Source organism: Microtus oregoni, unplaced genomic scaffold (assembly GCF_018167655.1).
Source record: "Microtus oregoni isolate MIOR12 unplaced genomic scaffold, Mior012 000043F_ref0000047, whole genome shotgun sequence".
Taxonomy (NCBI): Eukaryota; Metazoa; Chordata; class Mammalia; order Rodentia; family Cricetidae; genus Microtus; species Microtus oregoni.
Window position 1 is genome coordinate 9,325,557 of NW_024543210.1, and position 17,701 is coordinate 9,343,257.

The 17,701-nt window shown below is 50.7% G+C and overlaps 1 protein-coding gene across 1 annotated transcript; it reads left to right on the forward strand.

Moving 5' to 3' along the window:
- Positions 1–5,963: 5,963 nt before the first annotated feature.
- On the forward strand, positions 5,964–17,402 carry Serpina11 (serpin family A member 11). The gene is made up of 5 exons (XM_041633378.1): positions 5,964–6,015; positions 10,882–11,527; positions 13,201–13,474; positions 14,428–14,575; positions 16,640–17,402. The coding sequence occupies exons 2-5, from the start codon at positions 10,882–10,884 to the stop codon at positions 16,847–16,849; spliced, it is 1,278 nt and encodes a 425-aa protein (XP_041489312.1). The 5' UTR covers positions 5,964–6,015; the 3' UTR covers positions 16,850–17,402.
- Positions 17,403–17,701: the final 299 nt, after the last annotated feature.

The following is a 17,701-nucleotide window of genomic DNA, read 5'->3' on the forward strand; positions in this document are numbered from 1 at the left end:
TTGAGGCCCATTTGACCCTAACAGGGGTACATTTGCCTCAGGGCTGGCACACTGAGCCTGGTCACCCCAACAGTGGTCCCTCTTACCTGTTCTCGTAGCCCTTTCTAATAGCGTGGCAGAGCAGGCAGGGTTCCATCCCTCGGGGCTCCTGGGAACGAGGCCACACAGAGCTCAGTGCCCTTTTACTTTTATTGCTGGCTTCCAGCACTGTATTCAATAAAACCTGAGATGGGAACACAGTGACCTCTGACCCCACCGCACCCCATCACCAGGGTCCTGTCTGGAAATGCGACATTGCTCACCTCTGAGTGGTTGGGTTGTCAGTCATGTTCATTTGTCGGGCCCATCGAGCACTTCAAGGGCAAGGATCCTGGCATGCTGGGATTAGATGGGAGAGAGACCATCCAATAGGGATGAAATGACTCTGTGGATAAAGACATGACAAATTTGGGTAAGTGTCATGGAGGCTGCGTAGGACAGTCAGGACACTCCCAGGAGAGGCAAGAGGGGTTTATGGAGTTCTGCAGTGAGCCAGCATCAGAGGGACAGTGGAGAGGCCCTGCAGCTGGAGCATCGGCTGCCAGAGATGCAAAGGTAGACACTGGCACTTGGGTAAATGGAGAGGGGACTGCATAGGAGTGTACTCTTCCCAGGAAGATCACCTAAGCCAGGAAAGGCCCCAGGGTTTCTGGGGCAGGAACATAGCGAGTGTCAATGCAGTATGGGTTGTAAAGACCGCTTCAAATGCAGCCACCTTTCTGGCCCTGTGACACAGTCCTCGAGCACACAGCCTCTCCCTGGCTGTGGCTGTCTGTAGTGACAACAGTCTGGTGTAACCTGAAAGCCACACTGAATGCCCTGAGACCTGGAGACTCCAAGGCAGAGGCCGCTCATCACCTTCGCCTCATTCCCCACTGTCCTTTCTGCACCCACTGCCAGGTGTTCCATGTGGGCTCCTGGCCACTTCATTTCTCAACACTGCTGTGTCCTGTACACCTCCAGGAAAGCTAGAGTTCATTTTCTGGAGGTACTGGTGCCCCGCGTCCCCATGTGTGTCACCCAGGGGCCCCAAGCTGGTTTTCCCATTTCCTGCTACATAGAAAACAAAACAAGACCAACCACCTTATCCTGGGGACTGCCACAGGCTTTCAAAAGTAAGTTGGGTGGGGTGCCCTCTGCTGGTCAGGAAACAAAATGCAGGTAGGAAGGCTTGAAGGTTGTATCTGTGTTGTGGCTAGGAATTACTCACCCCCACGAGCTGGCCCAAGACCTCAAACACATCAGCTACAGAATGCCAAAAATGACTAAGGCTGGCATGAGTGTCTCACCCAAGACGACCAACAGTATTCTAAAGGCAGATGTAGCTAATGGAGCCCAGGGTGAGTAGGGCATCAAAACAAACAGACAACTATAGATTCCTGGTCCTGAAGCCAGAGCTCCAGGTGCTGCCTGTTTATCCAATTCCAGAAGCACCTGCACGATGTTTCAGGCTGTGGTGGTCAGACTGCTAGTTAGACAAAGAGAAGCTTCTGCGTGTCTTCGAGGGGTTATGTAGATGAGGTCCATTGAGGTAGAAGGGCTTAAGGGGGAAGGGTGCCATTCTTTGGGCTGGGGTATCTGACTAGTTGTTAAGGAGAAACCCAGACATGAGCACTCACTGCTCTCTTCCTTCCGGCTCTGGATGCAATGCAACCACCTGCCTCTAGCTCGGCCACTGAGACTTCTCTGAACTCAACCTCGAGCCTTGAGGCAGAACGAACCTTCCCTTTCTTTATTCGGTTTTGCCAGACCGATTTTTGGTCACAGCAATAAGACAAGTAGCCATCACCATAACCACGCTCTGCATCTCACACACCCGGTGTTTCCTCAGCAGAACGTCTTTATTTCTCCACGTAACCATTGTCTGCGCTCATTGTCTATTCTGCTTGGCCAGGGCTTGCAGAATATGTGCTCTCCAGTGCTAAGCAGCCTTCGGAGTGGATGGCTGAGCTGGCTGCATGGTAGCTACCTAAGCACCTTAGAATGTAAACAGAAACAATGGCCACGCATTCCCGTCTGTGCAGGAATATTTTAAAGGGCATTGTAGAGCATTGGGCACCCTGCCCAGGGCACCAGGCATATGGAATTTCTAAGTGGATGTCCGTTCTTGGCTACCTACTTAGTGAATCAGTCTGCAGGCAGGAGCAGCCCCGAGGCTGGGGTGTGCTGAAGAATCCCTCCCACATTACGAAGCTTGCCGTGAGGCAGGAGGAAAGGAAGGCACCGGGAGGATCATCAAATGCAGGGACGTGGCTTCAACTGTGTCTCTGGCCTGTAGGACACGGGTAAGAGCTGTGTCTGTGGTCTGACACTGGGGACCTCACATGCAATGCAGGTTTCTAGCATACAGGCAAGCGGCAGAAGGGACCGAGCTCAGGATGGAGGACTTACAGAGGGGGTTTCAGTTCAGGCTTTCTCAGGCAGAACGGAAAGGCAGTCCTGCCCACCCCTGACTCTGCGCGCTTTGGGACTCTTTAATCTCCATGAGCTTCATCCCCCCCCCCAAGAATCCATGGCGCCCATGCCATTAGGCTGTCCAATGAGCAAGCACACTGCACTGCGAATTCTGAGGAAGACTCACCCCAGATAATTGGTGCAGTATACACTGCCTGTGTATACAGCTGCTCTTATCGCAGCTAACGCTGGAAAGGTGGGAAGCAAGGATGTTTCTGATAAGCTTATTCCCCACCTGGCAGCTGTGGAGAAAGGCAGGCATTTATGCAGAATGCCATTCTGACTTCTGCCCACCACCCACATCCCCACTTCCCTGTCCTCCGAGGCATCTATGACACCTCACACCCGGCATCCTCCATCCTACCTGGAGTTCAGAACTGGCTGCAGCAGAGGGTGCCCTTCTGCTCCGTGGTGTGCGATTGCTTTCCAGTGGTAACACACCCCCACTCTGCAGCCCAAAGGAGCCCTCATGTAACGAGTTTGGGGGACAATGATAACGTCACCTGCTTTGTGATGGCTGTGAAGATTGATAACACAGCACAGGTGTGTAGCCCGGGGCCCAGGGTGTGGTACAGGCTCTGATCAGCACAGGGGTGCCACTGTCGCTGTCCAAAACCACAAGCCATTTGTTTAAAGGTGACCTATAAGTCACATTTCCTTCCTCTTCTGTCCCAGGTGGCTATGCCAAACTGGCAGAGGTGTAACCCTGGAAGAAAATGTGAGCTTCTTTTATTATTGATCAAGTTTGTTCTTAGACAATTTTGTATAAGTATACAATGCATTCTGCCCTCTCTCTCTCTCTCTCTCTCTCTCTCTCTCTCTCTCTCATCCTTTTTCATTTTCTTCCCACTCCAGTCAGCACCTTTTTTTCCTTTCGAGTATTTCCCCCAATATTTACTAGTTCCTATTTCGTTTCATGTCCCACGGAGTTTAACTAAGGCCATCTGTGTGACCCTGAGTTTGGAACAAACTCACCACCGCAGCCTGGCACACTCACCAGTGGGTACACAGTTGAATAACATGTCATCAATAGGTCATCAAAGTGAGAAAGTGAGTTTCTGTGTGGAAAAGAACATGTGTGCATTTGCAGAAGACACATGTGCTTGCCCCGTGCCAACACATCAGATACAAGCTCCAATTAGGAGCAGGTTGTGTCTACGAAGATCTCATAGACCAAGGGGAAATGAAGCTCTTTGCAAGCCAGCATGAGAAGTAGGGAGTGATACAGAGTGAGTGCTACAGGCATTGGGGGGGACAGGGAGGATTAGCACAGCAGGCAGGCAGGGAGCAGGTGATTTTTAGGGTGGCTTTCTGCAGGAGAGGTCTGGGCTGAATGAAGAAGGAGCAGCAGCTGGTGTCAGCGTGAGAAGCAGACAGCAGACAGGGTGGGGATGGCATTCTAGGCAGGGGACAGGGTGTGCACAAAAGAAAGCAAGGCTCCTTTGCTTATCAGTGATTGTTCGGGGTGGAGCAAGAACAGAGTTTCAGGGGTGGGAGGTGAGGTATGAGGTTGGCAGGTGGGTAACAGCATCACCAGCATCCGGGAGAAAGGGGCGCGCTGGCTACGGAAAAGGGGGAAATGGACATATTGCAGAATGGAGAACAGATAGGTACAGCCTGGCCTCCTCTGAGGAGGCCAGGAAACTGCAGGCAACCCAGGAGGGAGATGAGGGTTAGTGCAGCTGGGGCTGGGATCCAGGGCTCTAGAGAGGAATGTGGGGCACGCCCCATGAGCCTCCTGAGAGGCTCTGGTGAGGGGATTCTAGAGCCTGGTCCTAGGTTAGGAACATGGGCACCTGGTCTCTCCCTGGAACTCCCACTGGAATCCATCTCTCCCACACTGTGTCTTCTGCTCTCCACGGGACCCTCTGTGCATCCTCAGTGGCAAAGAAAAGAGCACAGATTTCCCTTCTCAGGTTCCCTATTCAGTCAAGTGGTCAGGCTTAGTGCAAGCACCTCACCCATTCAGCTGTCTGCCGGTGCGTGTGACAGGAATTTGAGAGTGCCTCCAGCTCTTGCGAAGCTGAGAGAGTATTCAAGACGAGGAGGGGGACAGACATTATGAGCTGTCTCCAAATGATGCTCCAGGGAGCAACTACATCACGTGGACCAGGGAGAGTGTGTGACAGACAACACAGACACCCCCCCCCCCCACACACACACACTGGAGAGTCAGGGCCATCTCTCGGGACACTTTACACTTTAAAAATGCCCCTTGCAGATGAGATTTACTTGTAGGATTAGCAGATTCTACTTTTTAATTTTAAAATTTTGTTTGTTTTATTGAGATCAACATAGATGGTCTGTAAGGAAGTTGCTTGAGGAGGAGGAGGCTGAGTTGGTAAAGGGCTGGTCAGTAGGTATGAGAACATGGGTTAGAATGCTGGGTGCAGTGATTTGTGCCTGTAATCTCACTGAGGAGGTGGAGACAGGTGGATCCCTGGGGCTCCCTGGGGAGCCGACATAGTCCCATCAGTGACCCCCAGGGCCCAGTGTGTGAGACCGTATCCCACAAAACAAGGAGGATGTCTTCTGAGCAATGACATCTTCTGGGACTGACCTCTTCCCTCCGCATGAATATTGCACACGGCACACCCCCACCCCACTCCAGCCCGCCCCCACACCTACAAGAACACAAAAGTCACCTCTGCTCCATCAGGGAGACACCATCTCTTAAACAAGAAAAAAAAAAATACCAGCATCCCACTTCACAGGTCTTTCTTATTTAAAATGTTTATTTTTTATCTCTCTCTCTCTCTCTCTCTCTCTCTCTCTCTCTCTCTCTCTCTGTGTGTGTGTGTGTGTGTGTGTGTGTGTGTGTGTGTGTGTTTGCATGAGTACAGGCTCTCAGAGAGTCCAGAAAAGGATGTCAGATCCCTGAAGCTGGAGTTACAGGCAGTTGGGAGTCACTCGAAGTGGGTGCTGGGAACCGAACTCAGGCCGTCTGCAAGAGCAGCATCCATTCTAAACCACTGCGCCACAGCTCCAGCCCTCACTTCATGGGTTCTTCAACACTTACTAAACTTCTCTCCAGCACCGTCCGAGATCTAGATGGATTATACTTATTTAGAGTGTCTGTGAAACAAGAGGAGGCTTTGGCGTGGTGAGAAAGGCTCGGAGTGACTTCTGAGCAAGGCGCTGGGCCTCATGCTTCCGTCTGTGGAGTAGGGATGACCACACGTCCCTCACAGTCTCACCACCAGGGTTCTGGATCCTGCAAAGCCCCAGTCCACAGGCCAGCACCTCCCACCTCCCGTGCCCCCATCGCCACCACCACCAGTGCCGCAGCACCCTCAGACAGAAGGCGACCCTGAACCACAAGCCGCCTGTTGGTGGGACTGGCAGCCGGGACACACACATTGAAAACAGATCCTTTCCCATTTGCCCCATCTGCCTTCCTGTCAGTTCCAGGAATTGACCTGACAAATATTAACCAGGTGACTGTGGTCTTCAAACACTATTGCCCTATGGGCAGAAGGCCGTGTGGGGCTGTGGAGCTGCGCCCACCTCGGTAACTTCTCTGTGAGTATACACTGTACCCCAAATGAGGGTAGGCCTCTGTCTGTCTGTCTGTATGTCTGTCTGTCTATCTATCTACCTATCATTTTTTGGCCTTGGCGGCAGAAATGGGCAGTGAGTTCCCTAGATGGCCCTGATGAGTGCTGCCTCTGAATTTTGCAGCTAGAGCTTCTGGTCTTCTGTTACCTTCTCTGGAAAAGTCGGCCACTGGGAGTCGTGACATATGGACTCCCAGTACTGCTAGCAAGCCAATCAGGCAACCGAACTCAAAGCAAAATGGCAACTTCCCTAAGAACTCAGTTATGGCCACAGGTCCATGCCCAGAAGTCTAGGTCTGGAATAGAGCCTTGCCAAGTGGAAGCCTCAGTTTCCCCATATGCACAACTGAGTTAAGAGTCTCTGTGACTGGAGGGTCTCAGGGGCATTAATTTAAACAAGAGAGAGGAATTGCCACAGTATTTGAGGGTTCCCGGCATTCCAACAGCTTTCAGGTGTTTGCGTCTCAGCTGGGAAACATCTTCTGGCCAGTGATAAGACCTGGGATGCCACGCCCACTCGCACCCTCCCACACATATGTAAATACCTCTGTCTGCAGACCTGTGATGCAATGTGCCCAATGTACCCAGCGCTTCAACAAACATTTCGAAACCAGGTTTATAATTCAGGAACAGGGTTCTGAGTTTTCTCCGAGGATCTGCCAGGGAATGGAGCTAAGTTAACTGGATTTCCATTGCCCCCAGCCTGGGTAGAAGTGGGAGACAACCTCCTGCAGTGTCTTTCTCAGGTGCTGGCACTTTTCATGTCGACGTCATAAATCATGAAAGGGGATGGCATTGCCATTTGAATTCTGCATAGAACTGCGGAGACAGTGTCCCACAGTGAGTAACTGCAGAGCCCTAGAGCAAGCCCAGGCTATGGCAGCGCTGGCTACATCAGTCTTCCTTGGGAAACACGTGCACCTTGGGGTGCAGCTAGGTAGGGAAGGGTGCTGAGTTCAATGGCCACAATTGGCTCCCTCACAGTTTCCGCCCTTCCTTTACCAGGGGCAGACCAATTACCTAATTGTTTTATATCTTCTGGTTTTTCTATCTAAGGAAAATCCCAACACACAAAACATCCCTTAATATGCTTCCATGGAGCTGGTGCTGGTGGGAGGAGCCGACTTTCGGATCTGGCCACCATACTCTAGCTACCAAATGTGTTTCTGCATTGTCCTCACCTACTGAGAGCAGGTGGCTCTTGTAATTTGGTGGGCATTCTGAGTGCCAAGGGCAGTGCTCCATCCATCTGCAATCTCTCCCTCGTCACTCCAACAGTTAATACTGAGAGCTAAAGGCCACCACATGGGCAAAACCTATAGAAGGTGTTGGTCACAATGTAGATGCTTTCAGGACCAACCAGAGTCAAGGATCAGCTTGTAGCTACTGGATGTGGAATCAAAAAGTGGAAGGGCTTGTTTGGGGGGCACCCAGGAGGATATCAGGGTCCAGAAGTGGATGCAAAGTGAGGTGAGCCTAGCTCTGTCTACACAGCAGGATCCTCCCCTGCACTTAAGCCAAGGGTCTTCCAGCTCCTGTATCTCTTTGAACCCTGTGGAGGTGACCAAAGGCCTTCTGGGGCGTCTCATAACTTAAACTAGAGCAGAAGACAATTTCAAAGTAAAGCAGCATTATGAGGTCTTAGGAGTTGGAACTTGGCATATTAATTTGGGGCAGGCACAACTCAATCTGTAACAGATCTTTCCAAAAATCCTGCATCCATGCACAAAAGACGTTTCTGTGGCTGCGGATAGTGTAGATGGTACCCTGTAGGTAGAGACTGCTCGTTCATTCCCTGCTACCCAGATCCTAATAATCACACAGAAACTATATTAATTGCAACACTGTTTGGCCTTTTAGCTCAGGCTTCTTATCCCACTCTCTCTAAATATCTCTGTTTGGATTTTCCACCAGGCTTTGCTCTGCTAAGCCATTGGCCAAAACAGCCTTATTAATTGGATAATAAAATTAACACATATACAGAAGGACATCCCACATAAGTGCCCCTGCATCCATGCACACAGGTGTTTCTGTGGCTGCACACAGTGTGGATGGTACCCCTGCATCAAAGCACACAGGTGTTTCTGTGTAGATGCTACTGCTGCATGCATGTACATGGATGCTTCCATCACTGCACACAGTATAGATAGTACCCCTGCATCCATGCACACAGGTGTTTCTGTGGCTGCACACAGTGTAGATGACACCCCTGCATCCATGCACACAGGTGTTTCTGTGGCTGCACACAGTGTAGATGACACCCCTGCATCCATGCACACAGGTGTTTCTGTGGCTGCACACAGTGTAGATGGTACCCTGCATCCATGCACACAGTGTAGATGACACCCCTGCATCCATGCACACAGGTGTTTCTGTGGCTGCACACAGTGTAGATGGTACCCTTGCATCCATGCACACAGGTGTTTCTGTGGCTGCACACAGTGTAGATGGTACCCTGCATCCATGCACACAGGTGTTTCTGTGGCTGCACACAGTGTAGATGACACCCCTGCATCCATGCACACAGGTGTTTCTGTGGCTGCACACAGTGTAGATGGTACCCTGCATCCATGCACACAGGTGTTTCTGTGACTGCACACAGTGTAGATGACACCCCTGCATCCATGCACACAGGTGTTTCTGTGGCTGCACACAGTGTAGATGGTACCCCTGCATCCATGCACACGGGTGTTTCTGTGGCTGCACACAGTGTAGATGGTACCCTTGCATCCATGCACATGGGTGTTTCTGTGGCTGCACACAGCGTGGATGGTACCCCTGCATCCATGCACACAGGTGTTTCTGTGGCTGCACACAGTGTAGATGGTACCCCTGCATCTATGCACACAGGTGTTTCTGTGGCTGCACACAGTGTAGATGACACCCCTGCATCCATGCACACAGGTGTTTCTGTGGCTGCAGACAGTGTAGATGACACCCCTGCATCCATGCACACGGGTGTTTCTGTGGCTGCACACAGTGTAGATGGTACCCCTGCATCCATGCACACAGGTATTTCTGTGGCTGCACACAGTGTGGATGACACCCCTGCATCCATGCACATGGGTGTTTCTCTGGCTGCACACAGTGTCGATGACACCCCTGCATCCATGCACACAGGTGTTTCTGTGGCTGCACACAGTGTAGATGACACCCCTGCATCCATGCACATAGGTGTTTCTGTGGCTGCACACAGTGTGGATGGTACCCCTGCATCCATGCACATGGGTGTTTCTGTGGCTGCACACAGTATAGATGACACCCCTGCATCCATGCACACAGGTGTTTCTGTGGCTGCACACAGTGTAGATGGTACCCCTGCATCCATGCACACAGGTGTTTCTGTGGCTGCACACAGTGTAGATGACACCCCTGCATCCATGCACACAGGTGTTTCTGTGGCTGCACACAGTGTGGATGGTACCCTTGCATCCATGCACACAGGTGTTTCTGTGGCTGCACACAGTGTAGATGGTACCCCTGCATCCATGCACACAGGTATTTCTGTGGCTGCACACAGTGTGGATGACACCCCTGCATCCATGCACATGGGTGTTTCTCTGGCTGCACACAGTGTCGATGACACCCCTGCATCCATGCACACAGGTGTTTCTGTGGCTGCACACAGTGTAGATGGTACCCCTGCATCCATGCACACAGGTGTTTCTGTGGCTGCACACAGCATAGATGATTCCCCTACACTCATGTATGCAGGTGCTTCCATCCCTGCACACAGTGTGGATAGTTTCTAGGCAGCAGGGGTGTGGAGATGTAGAGACAGAGCCCATCTCTCTTTCAGCTCTTCTCCTGGGAGCCATGGGTCCTGTTACTTTATCCTCCCTCAGAGGCTGCCCTCATCTCTGTAAACTTGATTGTTGATCCAAGCTAATGTAAGGTATCAAAGGTAGATGGCCTTTCTCCTTGGGACCTAAAGGAGATGTTGTACTGCACCTTCTTCCTTGCAACTGACTGCACTATCCCATAGCCACACTCAAGGGGCCTAGCATCACTTGTGTTCATACAGAACATTTTCTCCACAGCATCCCCTAGTTTCTAAAGAGGGTTACATAAGCACCCGCCTAGGCCAACACTGGATATTGCCTCAAATATGCCCTAAATCAGTGGTTCTCAACCTGTGAGTCACGATATTTATATGATCAATAATAACAGTTGCAAAATTTACAGTTATGAAATAGCAACAAAATAATTTTATGGTTTGTGGTCATCACACCATAGGAACTGTATTAAAGGGTTGCAGCATTGGGTAGGTTGAGAATCACTGTCCTAAATTCTGGGGATCCTGGGATAGTGTTAGTATCTTTTCTCCATGATATACTCAGTGCCTAGCACACCTGTACAGCCAATGGAGCCTTGGACACTCTGTATGATTAAAAAACAACAACTACAACTAGGTCCAGAAGAATAAAGAAAAATAAAAATAAAATGGAAGGGGAGGAGAGAGAAAAGAAGGAAGGAAGGAAGGAGGGAGGGAGGAAAGAAGGAAGGAGAGAGGGAGGGAGGGAGGCAGGGAGGGAGGGAGGGAGGGGAAGAAAAGGATAAAGATAGAAAGATGAGAAGAGAATCAAAAGGAGGAAGAAGAGGGAGGGAGTGAATGAAGGAGGAAAGGAGGGAAAGGAGGAAGGGAGGAAGATGGGAGGAAGGCTGGATTGCAGGATCTATTTTCCAGCTAGAGTCCCAGTTGTCCCCCTTTCCCCTCTTCTCTGCAGCACAGTGAGGGATCGATAAGTCATGGGTGGTAGCATCACTGTAAACTCTGGGGATGATGCTCTCATCTATCAAGAAAACTAATGTGTCCCCATCTTCTTTTCAGATGATGGGGCCAGTGTGGCTGTGGCTGCTGGTAACCGAGGTCCTGCTCCCTGTTCATTGTCAGCCATTTTCTCCCCACGGAGAGAAGAGTCTGGGGGTGCCTCAACCAGCCAGCCACCAGCTCCTGGAGCCAGCACCCACCTATGGCAAGGTCACACCCACCATCACTAATTTTGCTTTGCGTCTCTACAAACAGCTAGCAGAGGACGTCCCCGAAAACATCCTCTTCTCCCCCGTGAGCCTCTCTAGCATCCTGGCTCTTCTCTCTCTTGGGGCACCTGCTGACACCCAAATTCAGATTCTGGAGAGCCTGGGCTTCAACCTCACGGAGACCCCAGCAGCTGACGTCCACCGGGGCTTCCAGAGCCTCCTGCACACACTTGACCTGCCCAGCCCCAAACTGGAACTGAAAGTGGGGCATTCCCTGTTCTTAGACAGGCACCTGAAGCCTCAGCAGCGCTTTCTGGACAGCGCCAAGGAGCTGTATGGAGCACTGGCTTTTTCTGCCAACTTCACGGATGCAGCTGCCACAGGGCAGCAGATCAACGACCTGGTGAGGAAGCAGACCTATGGGCAGGTGGTGGACTCTCTCCCGGAGTTTGGCCCTGACACCGTCATGGTTCTCTTGAACTACATCTTCTTCAAAGGTGAGACTTCTCTAACAGAACTATTGCTCTCTCTGCTCTCTCTGTTCAAGTAAGTGGTCTGTTTGCGGGGCTGGCCAGGCTCCTGCCTTTCATGGATATGATAGTTCCCCTACCCTTGTGTAGATCATGTCCCCTGTGGATTGGAACTCAGGAAAGAGAAAGCACAGCTCAGAGGAACAGGGTAAGCATGGGCCATATAACTCTCAACAGAGACCCTGGCCTGCATTAAGGCATACATCCCAGAAAGGGGGCATCTGTTTTAGTATGGCGGCACGTTCCTGCAAGCCCAGCATTCGGGAGGCTGGGGAAAGAGCTGGATATGAGCCTGGATTATATAGCGAGACCTTATCTCAAATGAATAAATAAAAAAAAAGAATCAATGAATGAACGAATAAATGGAGGGCCAAGGAGACGGCTCCATGGGTACATGATCCTCTTGCCTCAGCTTCCTGAGGGCTAATATTACAGGTGTGGGCCCCCATCCCCAGCTTGAAGCTCTTCGCAGATGCTGAGCCATCTGGTCAAACGCTTGCTTTCGCATTCCCACATAACCTGAGCCGTGCTGTCAGAATCAGGCTGCCAGTCCCAGTCACATCCCTCAGGGCCCTGGAGATCAGGGTGTGTTAATCAACCCATGCCTACCACATTACTAAAAACACACTCTTCTTACTCATTTCTGATGACTTAAGTCTTAAGAGGTAGTTCTTCAGGGGCTGGAGAGATGACTCAATGGTTAGGACTACTGGCTGCTCTCCTAAAGGACCTGGATTCAATTCCTGGCACCAGCTCATGGCTGTAATGCCATGTTCAGGGGGATCTGATGCCCACTTTGTGCCTCCATGGGCACTGCACATACATAGTGACTAGACATACAGGTACTAAATACTCATACACATAAAATAAAAACACATCTTTCTTTTTTTTTGTCAGTATGTTCTTCTGGTTTTTTTAAATTTATTTATTTATTAAAGATTTCTGCCTCCTCCCCACCACCGCCTCCCATTTCTCTCCCCCTCCCCCAATCAAGTCCCCCTCCCTCATCAGCCCGAAGAGCAATCAGGGTTCCCTGACCTGTGGGAAGTCCAAGGGCCACCCACCTCCATCCAGGTCTAGTTAGGTGAGCATCCCAATTTCCTAGGCTCCCACAAAGCCAGTACGTGCAGTAGGATCAAAAACCCATTGCCATTGTTCTTGAGTTCTCAGTAGTCCTCATTGTCCACTATGTTCAGCAAGTCCGGTTTTATCCCATGCTTTTTCAGACCCAGGCCAGCTGGCCTTGGTGAGTTCCCAATAGAACATCCCCATTGTCTCAGTGTGTGGGTGCACCCCTGGTGGTCCTGAGTTCCTTGCTCGTGCTCTCTCTCCTTCTGCTCCTGATTTGGACCTTGAGATTTCAGTCCAGTGCTCCAATGAAAACACATCTTTCTTAAAGGAGAGAAATCAGGCTTTGTACAAGGAAGGCAGGGCCACCCCATGTCTGCTTTGTAGGCAAATTCTCTCAGTGCAGTGTAACCATGGGTCACTGAGTTCGGACCCTAAGGACACAAGTTCACCCTGGCTTTGGGTCCTGCTACTTCTGACCCATTCCAGAGGACATCACCACCCTGCATGACCTTGCGGAGGGAGGTCTCACTGAATGACTCCCTTGCCCACGTGTTCATTTGTACCCTCAGCCAAATGGAAGCATCCCTTTGATCGCTACCAGACCCGGAAGCAAGAGAGCTTCTCCCGGGACCAGAGGACGGCACTCCGCATCCCAATGATGCGGCAGAAGGAAATGCACAGGTTCCTGTATGACCAGGAGGCATCGTGCACTGTCCTTCAGATCGAGTACAGTGGCACTGCCCTGCTGCTGCTGGTCCTCCCTGACCCTGGGAAGATGCAGCAGGTAGAGGCTGCCCTCCAACCAGAGAGGCTGAGAAGGTGGAGCCAGAGGTTCCTGCCCAGGTGAGTGCCCCAACGTGTTGTCTACCCTTGCTCAAGAGCTGGGGCAAGTTTGATCAATACAGCCCCAAGATCTATCTGCTGGTTTGCCTCCCCATCTCACCCTCGACTTCACATTGATTTCCCCGTGTCTTTGGGTCCCAGACTTCCTTGAGTGTTCAAGCAAGAACACGGTACCTGCTGCATGGCAGTGGGGGTGGAGACGAATGGAGACAGTAATTGAGTTATTAGGTTGTTACTAAGATCTGAGTGCTCTCTGGGCTGACTTTATTATCCCTCCTTGGGATCCTTCTGACCCCCCAACCGTAAAATTATTTTTTGTTGCTACTCCATAACTGTAATTTTGCTACTGTTATGAATCATAATGTAAACAATTTTTGGAACTAGAGGTTTGCAAACAGGACCCACAGGTTGAGAACCACTGCTCTAGATGCTTGCAGCAGCCCTGAGGGTGGGCATCCCCATGCCATTTTTCAGGAAAGCTCAGTCAGGTAGAGGAAGATGATGGCGGCTTGCATTGGGGCAGTGTCAGTAAATGGAGTTAGCGTACAGTTGGGGAACTGAGTCAGAAGCACCTGCAGATGAGTCGGATATAGAGGTGGATATAAATGGTATTTTATTTACTCTGCCTGGTGTCACGTGGATTCAATCAGTGGAGCCTTGGTAAACTCTGGCTAGTGTCTGGCACCTAGAAAGCTCTCCGCAAACCCAGGGAAGATGACGAAGACAGAAGCCTCTGCCAGGGAACTTCTTAGAACCAGCCATGAGTCACTGTGAGGTCTGCATGGTCTACGTAGAGGGAGATTTGGGTTGGCATAGGTTGTGGAATACTCTACCATCATAAATGACATCATAGGAAGACTGATTGTCCCACAAGCTGGGGGACCCTGTTCTTTCTCAGGGCCCAGGCTGCGACACACAACAGGACGGTGCCTTTTCTCTGATTTCCTCTCTAGTCTGCTGGATTTGCACCTGCCAAGGTTCTCAATATCTGCATCCTACAACCTGGAAGAGATCCTGCCCCTCATTGGTCTCAGCAACATGTTTGACATGGAAACTGACCTATCAGGAATCATGGGGCAACTCAACAGAACTGTCTCCAGGGTAAGGCAGGGAGTGTGGACGTGGGGAGGTTGATGTTTCTCTTCCCACATGAAGTGTATTGGGAACCAAAGTCCCCAGTCTCTTCCCTAGACTGACTTTTCAACACACAGTCTTTACAGATTCTATTTATGGACAACTCCATTTCATCTTCCCTTCCTGAGATCCACACTAGTCAGGGTGGTAATGTAGGGTTCTAAGTAGAATGGAACTCATTGAACAGTAATCATCTGGTCATCCACAGAGCCAGAATGATGCCAGGTTAGTGGCAGCATTTTTTTTTGTTTCAAATACTTTCTCTTTGGGTACCAGGAACTCTGTCTTTGTCATAGCTGTAGAAAGTGATATAGTATGAACAGGAGGTGTAGTAGTTAGCATTGCTACATAACAAGCATCCCCTACATCCCAACGCATTATCATAACAGAGACTTATTGTGAGAATTCCTTCCCAGAGGAGATGTAAGCAATGTCTATCCATTCTTCATTAGGTCCCACAACAGACCCAAGTACAGTTCCATCCAAGTTCATCTTGGGGAGCCTTTGAGTTCATTAGGCTTACTTATAGGGCACGGGTGAGGGGCTACAGGCAGGAGAATAGGTGACCCCAAGTCAGCTTTCTTCACTCAGCACAGACGGAGTCCTTCTTCCATCAGTCTTCCTCACCGTTTACTCTTTTCAGAATGCTGACCCACATGAAAATAGAACAGAATTGTGTACAAATGGCTGACAGGAGCCCCTGGACACTCAGGTGTGGGCTGATGACTCATCTCCACCCCCTCCTTCTGTGAGGGAATGTCAACAGTTGTGGTGGACACTTGTAGGCACGCAAAACGCTCTGCTAAAGATGACAGCTTCTTTGCTCGACCCATCTCTAGCGGGCAGTGCCTCCTAGAAGCAGCTGGCTGGTTAAAGAGCTGCTCCCTCTGACTTCTTCCAGGACAGGAGTTAAAGGACAATCCCTCTCTCGGAGGAGAAAAGGAGGACAAGAGAAACACCCAGAGACTCTTAACTCTCCCATCCTCCACAGGCCTGTGCAACAGCCACTCAGAGCCACTGATTAAAACAGGGATCCTGTGCAGGCAGTGGGAAAGGGCTGGGTCCTCTCCTGATGGACGACACCACAAGCCAGGTGGAATGGGCAAGGATTTGTAGCCCTCGAACAGAAAGGGTAGCCTTTCCCAGGAGGGAAAGTGGCCAAGGCCCTTCCCAGAGCTCAGCTTGGTTTACGTTAGTGGTGTTCACTACCATCGGGATTTTTGTTAGGACCTTGTGAGGAATGGACTCTGTCTTGTCTTTAGGAGGGACCAGCTGAGAACTGAATGCACGACCCTGGCAGCAGGGATGCGATACATGTATAAGTGTGCCTGCACATGCATGGCAGTGTGTGCGTGTGTGTGTGTGTGTGCATGTGCGTGTGTGTATGCATGTGTGTGTGCGTGCGTGTGTGTGTGCGTGTGTGCACGTGTGCGTGCGTGTGTGTGCGTGCGTGCGTGCGTGTGCATGCGTGTGTGTGTGTGTGTGTGTGTGTGTGTGTGTACCTGTGTGGGGTGAGGTGGTGGACTAGAAGAAAACGAAAGATTTCTAAGAACTTTGCACAGTGGCCGTGCATAACTCAGGGGCCTTTCACAGACCCTTTTTTGGAGATAAAAGAACTCATCAAGGCCCTTTCCCCAACTTTTTCTGGAATCTGAGTCCTTTCTTGTTAGGGAGTTGTGTAAAATGAGACTTTAAATGTTCTGTGCTTAGGGCAGCGTGGGGCCATGTTCCATCCTTCTCCTTTAGAACCCGCTATTGGCCACAAGCCATCTTTAAGATGGGAGGGGGGTTAGAGGGGGTAGGCAAAGCTCAAAGGAGCCTGTGCCCTGTGTGCGTGCTGGACTTGAGCCAGCAGGCACTTAGCTCCTCAGCGGGGCCAAGGCTGCCTCATGTCAGGGTGCTGGGCCTAGGGAGGGGAGTCAGTACAGAGGCAGGGGGGTGACACACAGAACTGGGGCTGTTTCTTAGGCAGGCTCTAACCTCTGCCCTCAAACCATGGATGAGTGCTAACTCAGTCTGTCTCTCTCCTAGGTGTCACACAAGGCTGCAGTGGACATGAATGAGAAGGGAACTGAGGCCTCCGCTGCCTCTGGCCTTCTTTCCCAGCCGGTGCCCCTGAACATGACGTCGGCCCCACACGCCCACGCCCATTTCAACAGGCCCTTCCTGCTCCTTCTCTGGGAGGTGTACACTCAGAGTCTGCTCTTCCTGGGGAAAGTGGTCAATCCAGCTGCTGTGTGACTGTGGTGGGAGGCACAGTATGGCTACCGGGCTGCACTGCAGGATCCTTCGGAGCAGGCTTCCTTTGGGCCACAAACCAGCTCCCAAATAAAGACACGGAGACTTAATATTAGTTATGAATGCCCAACCTTAGCTTATACTTGTCCTGCTGGCTCTTATAACTTACTCTGTTTCTCCGATTTACATTTGCCTCAGGTTTTTTATTTTTTTTAACCTTCCTTTCATTCTGTATGTCTTACTCCACTGCTTACTCCATGTCTGGCTGGCAGACGTCTGGCTAGGTGTCTCCCTAGAGTTTCTGCCTCATTCTCTTCTCCCTTCTTTCCCAGCCTAGCTTATTTCCTCCTACTTATTCATCCTGCCTATCCCTCTACTGCCTAGCTATTGGCTCTCCAGTTTTTTATTAAACCAATCAGATGTCTTAGGCAGGCTAAGCAACGTATCTTTACACCATTAAACAAATGCAGCATAAACAGATGTAACATATCCTTGCATCATTAAAAGTACTATTCCACAACACCCCTGTTCTAATAAAGCTGAGTTTGGCTGTGAAGTCATGTGAGTCATGCTTGCAGGAGGGTAATGTCCAGGGCAGCTTCTAGTCATTCCCTCTGTGACCTTTACAAACCCCCCTCTTCCATTGCAGACATTTGCTGAGTTACCTTAGGGTCAGGGAACACCTAGGCCGCGCAGAGAAAGAGCAAGCTTCTGTCTTCACAGCCTCAAACCTGGGCTTGAACCAAGTGATGTCCCCCTGCAGTGTCATCTGGAGGGGAAGCTAGACCTAGGGAAGGGATTTCAAATCATGAAGAAAGAGGGTAGGAGAATGGACCAGCTTCGTCATCAATCCAA